The sequence below is a fragment of the Octopus bimaculoides genome, chromosome 17, assembly GCF_001194135.2.
Source record: "Octopus bimaculoides isolate UCB-OBI-ISO-001 chromosome 17, ASM119413v2, whole genome shotgun sequence".
NCBI classification, from domain to species: domain Eukaryota; kingdom Metazoa; phylum Mollusca; class Cephalopoda; order Octopoda; family Octopodidae; genus Octopus; species Octopus bimaculoides.
The window spans coordinates 49,632,570-49,642,737 of NC_068997.1; the positions used below are offsets into that span (position 1 = coordinate 49,632,570).

The 10,168-nt window shown below is 36.4% G+C and overlaps 1 protein-coding gene across 2 annotated transcripts in view; it reads left to right on the top strand.

The window, feature by feature from the left end:
* Window positions 1-10,168, top strand: part of LOC106884262 (cartilage matrix protein) — a 137,636-nt gene that overhangs the window by 86,848 nt on the left and 40,620 nt on the right. The window contains exons 5-6 of one of the 2 annotated variants that reach the window (XM_052973962.1): window positions 1,599-2,165; window positions 8,153-8,185. In XM_052973962.1, the coding sequence (XP_052829922.1) occupies window positions 1,599-2,165; window positions 8,153-8,185 (600 nt within the window). The remainder of the gene's footprint in view (window positions 1-1,598; window positions 2,166-8,152; window positions 8,186-10,168) is intronic. The other variant, XM_052973963.1, reaches the window with a different exon arrangement.

The following is a 10,168-nucleotide window of genomic DNA, read 5'->3' on the forward strand; positions in this document are numbered from 1 at the left end:
ATATAAATGTGTGTGCGTTTGTGTGTATGTGTGTGTGGTCCTGTGCATACAAGTATGCATTCATACGTCCGTATATGCATGTTGGTATGTGCCTGTGAGTGTGTGTATGTATGTGTGTGTGTGTGTGTGTGATTGCGTGTGTGTATGTTTGTGTGTATGTGTGTGTTTTGACATCGCTGCATCTGTTCTGATGTCTATATATGTGTAAAGAAGATACAGAGATAATATATCCGGAACGTTAAAAAAAAGACAAAAGGCACACAAAAAAAAGTACTTTAAAAAGATCCTATGTGTAAAACAAAAGTCACATTTCCTCTATTTTTCTTCTGACCTTTGAATTTACAACATCCCCGAAATTTTTCCTCAAGTTCCCTCTCCCTTTTTATTCCAAACCGATCCTACCTCTCTAACAACCTTTATAAAAACTAGTAACTTTTACTTGCTAAGGTTACGTCATAGGGTAACCACGACCACTTCTCACTCTAACGCTTCTATTATATCATGTCACTTCTTTAAACAAATTAATTGTTAGTGCACCGGGCGCTTCAAAATCCTCTCTGTGTGACCTCCCTACTCTAATAAATTAAACCATTGTACCCGTAGCTACTTCATCTTAGACTCACTAAAATGTCACTTCTTTTTCCATTTGTATTTCTCATGTACTCACCGACACCAATTTAGAAACTTAACTTGGCTTCACCCTCACTTCGCATTAATAATGTAGAGACAAACACATATATGTATATATATGTGTGTATGTGTAAGAGACAATGTTTGTCGTTCTCATGGATGGACTTCCTTTTCGATCTCAAATAAATGGTTGATTTATATATATATATATATATATATATATAAACGACCCACTCTGAAACCTAATTATCGCTCCACTCAAACGCACACACATCTGAGGAAGATTTTAACTCAACAGAGATAATATAAAACCAAGATTACCTTCAGTGCATCACAATCCCACGATGACTTAACTCACCGAAACCTCGAAGTCACTATCAATAATATTCTTATTTGAGAATAATAAATTTGTACTCGACAAAAATATAGAGTAACCAGTCAAATTAATGTAAAACTGTTTTCATTATAACTGAACAAAAACGATCATATATATATATATATATATATATATATATATATTGTGTGAGTGTGTAAAAGCTGTTCTAAAGACAACTCGGTTTCCCGTTGCCATAAGATGACAGTGTATTCACCGTAGTGTCTTGATTTTTTAAATATTGTTCTTAGCCAAAGATCACAGGAGACAGTAATATGTTGAGCTCTGAGCTTATGTTAAATGGAAAGCACTTTGAGTATCTTTCTCAAAACAACTACTTACTTGATCAGATCCTGAGTCAGAATCTGCTACAGAGATATTTATGAATTCATGCATTTGAGCTGGGAAGGCTATTGTATGTTACTTCTCTCAGTATTCACATAAACGAAAGAAAGAATAATATATTCCCCCATCTTTCGACAACAGAACAACCTCCCTTCCTTAATTATCCCCCTTTGTTACTTACTCTCTAATACTAAAGAAAATAAACTTTGTACTTTCACTTGTATTTTATTTTTATTTTTATTATTACTAGAGTGTGGAGGCAAGCCAGCGGACGTATACTTTCTACTAGATTCTTCCAGTAGTATATGGCAACCTGATTTTAAGAAAGAACTATCGTTTGTGGAACATGTTATGGATCTTTTCAATACAGAAAACAGTAACACGAAGATCGCTTTGGTTACCTTCAGCGACAAGGTACAACCAGTAATAAGTCTTGGCTCCTATAATAAAAGCAAAGTGAACGAGGTCCTTTCTCGGCCGGAAATTTATTTGACTGGTGGAGAGACAGATACGGCTAAGGCCATTAAATATGTGAGAGAGAACGGTTTCCAGGGACCACTGGCACGTAAAGGAGTGGCCCAAATTATGGTCGTTTTGACCGACGGCCAGTCAAGAGATTACAACAGTACGGTTCGAGAATCTCGTCTCACTCACCAGGCAGGTATCTATGTGTTCGCTATAGGTATCGGAAAGGATGCTGATTACAAAGAATTGAAGCAAATCGCCAGTGACCCGGATATAAACTTCGTCTTTCGTGTCGATGTCTTTGATGCATTGGATTCAATAAAAGATATTTTGGTTTTCAAAACTTGTGAGGGTGAGTTTTCAAAGATATATTTATTGCCAGAGAACAGCGACTACCTCTTGCTACCTACCCGCTTACAACCATGACAGTCGAAAAGGAGGCAAACACATAGATAGATAAACACACATACACGCACACATACACACACACACACACACACACACACACACACACACACATCTATACATACATATATACATATGTGTAAATATATATATGTATGTATGTATGTATGTATGTATGTATATATATGTATGTATATATGAATATGTATATATATGCATATATACATACATACATACATGGAAGAAAAAGAAACCAGACAGATGGGGAAACAGAAAATATTTACTTTACGTTGTTTCGTTTCTTTAGTTTTAAATACAGAATGACCCACTTTTTGTGAGGTTTATACATACTTACGCATATATGTACCCATGCAAACACACACATAAATACACACAGATATAAATATATGCATACTTATACACATGCTATACTTGCAAATGAGAGAAGACTCAATACATGATATAGAACAACATAAAATAATTATTTATAGATTACTAATTAGATATTAATTCCTTTGGTTCTCAGTGTATGCAGTTGCTTTGTGCTCTTGAAAGATGTGGCTACGCTCATCTCGGGCTAGTGGTCCCTGAGACATCACTGTGCGTAGAGCCGACCAGGTCCGCCAGTGGTCTCCACCACTGGCGGCCCAAAGCTAAATTGAGTGATCGACCACTGTTTCACTAACGATGATGGACGACAGTTTTTCCTTAAAACGGTTGTGTGTGTCCAGGCAGATTTCTTAGTAGAAAAATTCAACATCCTGAAAAACAGCCATATATATATATATATATATATATGTGTGTGTGTGTGTGTGTGTGTGTGTGTGTGTGTATGTATGTATGTATGGACTTCGGCCATGCTGGTGCACCGTCTTGAAGGGTTTCGTAGTCAGAGTCGATCCTAATACTTACTGTTTTAACTCTGGTAATTCTAACGCTTACTTCTGCCGAACCACTATGTTACGCGGACGTGAATAAGCCAACACGCGTTGCCAACAGGTGCGATGGGACAAGCAAAACATAATAATAATAATAATAATAATAATAATAATAATAATAATAATGACACACACACATATACACATGTCAGTATATAACGGTCTTCCGTCTACCAAATCCACTCACAAGGCATTAAGCCAGTCCGGACCTACAGTAAAAGAGCAAGACATATGACGTCTTTCTCTTTTATAGTAACCTCGGACATACATAATCATATGTGCATAAATAAATATATAATGAGATAGGTCCGTTTAGGTGGACGGAGCACAACATGAGTAGAAACCGAATATGATGTAAAAGAATATATTCCAGTCATGCAAATGAAAATGCTTAACTTCTGCTTTGATTTGATATCTCCAAATATATTTATTGAATTCAGATACAGTCGGATTACGAATATTTAGTCATTCATCCGTTGTATGAAGCTACAGGTTGCCTTCAGCTTTTTAAGATATCCTCTCATTTATTTTTTTGGCTTTTTTTTTTTTGTTTTGGTTCTAGTTTTGGCAAGCGTTATTTACAGATTTACCATATATATATATATATATACATAATACACACACATATATATATACTTATATATTTTTACATATATATTATAATACATAATACGTACACACATATATATAATACATCCACAATACATATTTATATATGTATGTATGTGTATGTATGTGTGTATACGTATATACGTATATATATATATATATATATATGTATATATATATATATATATGTATTTGTGCGTGTGTATATGTATATATATGTGTGTGTGTGTGTTGCTTCATTGATCAGGCCCCCCCCTTTAATTTGTTGTATGCCAATCACCTTTTGCACGATCATAAGAATACTAACCCGTCTCCTCCCTCACTCTTACCCCATTACTCCTACTCTCTATATTTCATTTCAACACCATCTCTCTCCCTACTTCTCTCTCTTTCATTTGTTTTACCTCTCTCTTCTTCATCTTTTTACCCACCTTTCGTTTTTGCCTTTTACCATTTTCCAAGTCCTATTTGCCATGATTTGCCTTCTATGATCGCTGTTAATACAAAATGGAAGTTTTGTTCAACTTCCTTATGCATGTGCATATTGATTTTTTATACATATATTTTTTATACATATATTTTTTATACATATTTTTTTTATACATATATATTTTTTACGCATTCTTATACATATGCGAGCTATACGCATGCGCATACTTAATTTTATGCACGTATAAATGATTTTTCGAGGCATGCATATGTATATTGTCAAATATAACGGAGACGGCACTCACTGAGTCTCGACACTGGCCTTAGTGTTTATTTTGTCAAATGTTTTATCTCCAATCATACGAAATTATTATCGTATTTGACCATTTGTTCTTGACTATGTGTTTTGTTCCATACGAGAAATGTCTACGAGGATGAGAACGTAAATAGTTGAACTCTACACAAAGTATTTAAATCTTCGATCAAATTCTTCTGCAGTTGTTCTCTACAAACTTTTGTGGTTCGGGTTGGAATTTTGTAGTGGAGCAACCGCCCACTGTCATGATCCACGACTATATCTGTCAGTACAATTCTATATTTAAGAGATGAGGAATTATGTACATTGTTTACATTTGACGGATATTTGTCCTCATCTTGTTTGTTGTTAACACAACGTTTCGGCTGATATACCCGCCCCAGCTTTCATCAGAAGTGTCTTGGAGAAATTTCGAACCTGGGTTCTCTCTCATTCCTAAGTTATTTTTAGATGTTATTATTATTATTATTATTAATATTATTCAGGTCATTGCCTGGAATCAAACTCGGAATCTTAGGGTTAGTAGCCCGCGCTCTTAACCACTACACGATATGCCCGTGGGCGTAGTGGTTAAGAGCGCGGGCTACTAACCCCGAGATTCCGAGTTTGATTCCAGGCAATGACCTGTATCATCAAAAAAATACCTTAGGAATGAGAACCCAGGTTCGAAATTTCCTCAAAACACCTGATGAAGGCTGGAGGGTATATCAGCCGAAATTCTGTGTTAGCAACAAATAAGATGAGGACAAATATCCGTCAAATGTAAATAATGTATATCTGTCAGAGCCATGAACAGAACTAACGATCATTTTCTGCAGTGATTCCTAATGTATAAAACAAAGTTGTGTAACAAAAGTAAATCATGATGAACGTAACTGTTTGCAATAGTTTTAATATACGCTGCAGGAGCTGGAGTTACCACGGCTGCTGGCACCAGTCTTGCCCTCCGGTCGATCCTCGTTAACGGATTTGAAGTGTACTCCTTCAGATCGCGGGACCTCGACAGAGTCCCGCGTCGTTATTTTTCGTCACTACCTCCCCGTGCTGGGAGTGGGTAACTTGCGCGCTTGCTGCCTTCCTCGGATACTGTGGCCATTTCGCATGCTCCCTCTCTGGAATTCGAAACCTGAATCTTATTTACCCATTTCCACTACAGTCAACATTCATCTTGCCTATCGACAGTTGAGAGGGCGCACTCGCGGGAGGAAGCCTCGTTGCGCGAAGGCTAATCGATCGTAGCCCGTGCGATTGCACTGACAGCCCTCCAAAATTTCGTGATGTATCCTCAAGGTTTCATCATGACCAAGTATGACCTAACTGTGTTTATTTCCGATATTGAAATCATGGCATTTGTATAGCCATTTGGGTAGTGCTTTTGTTGTTTTATGTTGTGTTATTATAGTTTTTTGTAGCTGTTTTATTTTTCTCTTTTTTGCTGGAAGTTAAAATTCAAATGTAAAAATAAAAGCAAGATATAAATGTCTTGATCTTTAACATTTGAGAAAATGGTTTTGAATGAATGAAAGTTCCACAGCTATTTCACGCAGTTTGATCCTTCTTCACCTCTTCTTCATCAGCAGTATAGATCTCCTTCTCCTCCTACTCCTCTTCATCATCATCGTTCTCATCATCATCCTCGCCCTCAACATCATTATCGTCGTCGTCGTAATTGCAATCGTCAGCACCATCATCGTCGACATCGTCGTCATCATGTCCATCATCTGTCATCGTCATCAGTATCATCTGTTTCATCGTAGTCATATGCGTATACACATACAGAGAGGTGGGGATTATGATGATGATGGTGAAGGCAATGATGTTGACGATGGCGGCGAGAACTACGATGATGATCGCTGTATCCAAATACATTGTCACGTGTTAAACACACGTGCGCGCACACAGTATGTGTGTGTGTGTGTGTATGCATGTCTGTGTGTGTGTCTGCGTCTGTGTGTGTGTGTGTGGTGTGTGTGTTTGAATCTGTGTGCGCTGGCAATTATTCTTTGTGTCAAATATTTTACACCATTTTTCTCCTTCAAGCCATCAAATACTACCATCTAAATATCTTTCTATCTGGTCGTCTATATATTCTTATCCACTTCGTACACACACATACACACACACACATACACGCACTCTAATGCACAAATCTCCGCTCCTCACATTCATCTCGCTACTACCTACATTATCCAATCAGTCTCTCTCTCTCTCTCTCTCTCTCTCTCTCTCTCTCTCTCTCTATATATATATATATATATATATATATATATATATATATATATAAATATAAACTGTGAGAACGACCCTTAAGGAATCTAATTAATGATCTCCTAAGGTAAGTTCTTATGCTATATTGGTAACGGTTGCTACATCCTCTGGGAAAATTATTATATATATATATATATATATATATATACGTATGTGTATATATACACACAGATATGAATAACCCTCTTATCCACACTCTGTCGTTTCCGTTCTCTCTCTCTCTTTCTCTCTCGATTCACACCCGATACCTGGCCCTTGTGTTACATCAAAACACTTTATCAGAAGCAAATGGTGCTAACAGACACACACAGCTCATCACGCAACAACTTTATAGTGAAGTTATGGAAAACATGGCAGCGCATTAATTATAACAACGCACAAAATGCGCTGTTAATTGTGAGAAGTACTGGTTTTTAGTCTAACATTTTAAAGGGATTCCTTCACCATGTTACTATAGCGATGTATATACGTACGTATGTGTGTGTGTAAATCTATATACCTACATACATTCACACACATCATTTATATATATATATATAAATATATATATATATATATATATATATATATATATATATAAACAGAGCATATGTATATACATATAGATAAGTACGTATATGTTTCTGTGTATAAATTTATGCATCACTATATATGTATATGTATGTGAGTGCGTTTATATATATCAGCAGGAAATCATACTGGCACTCATTTTGTGTGCGTGTGCGTGTGCGTTTGCGTGTATGTGTACGTGTGTATGAGTGCATAGCGTATATATATATGTATATACCACATCCAATATATGCGCATACACATGTGTGCTGCTGTGTGTGTATGTGCATATATATATATATATATATATATGTATATATATATATATATATATTTCTGTATACGCGTTTTGTGCGTGTTTGTGTGCGTACATGTATTTCAATATATACGTTGTTATTATTTTCATTTATTATTTCACCTCAACCGTTTTATATACTGTAATAGCTTTTAGTATAATATATTACAATATATTATATTATAATATAATTATATTATATTATATTATATTATAATAGTATTGTGTAATGTTCTTTATTGCTCTAAACTGGAATGTCTATATTTTTTTTGAGCAATTTGCTAAAGCAATCAAAAATAACCTCACTATATTTGTGAATTGTTTATTTCTATTATCAATATGTGTGTGTGTGTGTGTGTGCGTGCGTTTCTATTTGTGTGCTTACCACACGCTGTTATATACGTATTTCTATGTGTGTCTGTGTTTGCATATGTGTATGTATGTGCGTACGTATACAATATAGAACAAAAGTAACATTTCCTTCGAAGATCCTATGTGACAAATTTCAGTGTCTTCTTTTCTCGTTGCAGTTGCTGTTGAAAGACCAATGCGTAACCCTCCAGGTATGATCCTTTTCCACTATACACCTTTCAAGATTAAGTGAAACCAAGTATTGATATTTTGAATGCATTTATTACGTACGTTTCAGATAATCGAGTTGTAAACAAGACTGATATTTCATCTATTACACAAAATCTTCCTCAGTTAAGGCATATCAGTATATGCGTGTGTTTGTATTTATATAGTACACCCATAAGACTTTGAAAATTAGAAGATATGTTGGATAACGTAGTGCTATATAGAACATGCTCGCATTTGCATTTGTACAAGTTGGCTCCAAGTCTCACCCAGAGACCTCAAGAGACAACAAGTTAGAAGTTCAAGTTGGTGTGCCTTTCAGTTGGAGGATTGAAAAGGCATGTCAAAAGAGGTCATCCTGTAGCACTTGTTCCTTCTGCCAGCCACCACAGCTGTGCATTATGCAATGGAATGAGCAAATCTTTGGCCGGACTCAAGAGTCATACAAGCATCTCACATTGCATCATCAATGACTCTTTTCGGTGATTCTTTCTGGCAATGGCTTTGCTCGTATACGAGAAAGCAGCTACTATATATATATATATATATATATATATATATATATATAACTTTGCCATTGGTCTCTTTATCCTTTTCTCTCTTTATACATGCACACGCTAATACACGGCCTATGTTATATTCCCCAGTCATGTTTATACAACGAAAGGGGCAAAACTACCCGGTATACAGCACTTACCCGGTATTACCAGTATCTTTGGGTTTGGTTGAATCCAATACCCTTCATAACCTTATATATATATATATATATGTATATGTGTGTATATATAAATGTATGTATATCTGTACTGTGTAAACTAGGAGGCTTGGTGTGATGAAGAAGAAACCTGACTACGACCACCACCACCGCTGCAGTCTATCACTGCTTCTTAAACTAAATAAGAAGCATGACACGTGCCATGACTATTCGGGGTGAGGTGGGGGTGGGGAAGAAACAAGCAAGAAAAAAATTGAAAAAGACAAACAAAAAAAAACATTAGTTCCGGGTGGTGGAATAATGGCGACGGTGGATGTTTTGGTTGTTGCAGTGGTGCATGATGGAGTAGGTCAGTGAATGGTTTTCTTTGGTAAGAACTGGTAAGAGGTGAAACATGGACGAAGAAAAAGAAAAAGAAAAAGAGGTGGCGGAGGGGGAGGAGGATGAGCAGGAGGATGAAGGGAGAGGACAATAGGATGATGTGTTGAGGCAAATGAGATGAAAGGAGTGGTGAGAGTAGGTGTTTGATCACGTCAATGGATTTGTGCTTCTGCTGGCGAAGATAAATTTTCGGTTGTTAGTAATTATCCTAATTAGATACGATCATATTCTTCTTCGTTGATTTTGTTTGTTTTGTTTTTTTTTGTTTTTTTTTAGATTTTGAAACATTCGCTAGAGGGAGTTTTTGATTTATAATTGCTAGGAAAATATATTACATATTTGAAAAGAATGAAACTCTATGTGCATTTTGTTGGTAGGGCATACTTTGCGCTGACATATTTTCCACTAAATGGTATTCCGTCAGTTACGACGATAAGTGTTCCATTCAGCCAATCAACTGAACGGTCTGCTCATGAAATTAGCATGCACCTGGCTGAGTACTCCACAGACACACGTACCCTTAAAGTAATTCCCAAGGGGATTCCGCGTAACAGAAAATGTCATTTGGCTGACCCTTCAAATTACTGGTACAACTTATTTTGCTATCTGCATCAACTGAAGTAACGTGAAATAAAGTGTCTCACTCAAGGACACAAGGCGTCGCTTGAAATCGAACTCACGGCATCACGACCGAGTACCAAATACCCTATCCACTAACCCATGCGCTTATGTGAAGGCGCGTCGGTTAGTGGTCAGCAGGACACTTTATTTCCCGTTGCACCAGTCCATTTAGCTGACAACCATGAGTTGTACTTGTAATTCAAAGGACCAGCATTTTCACATTCACTGTCACGCTGAATAAATGAAATAT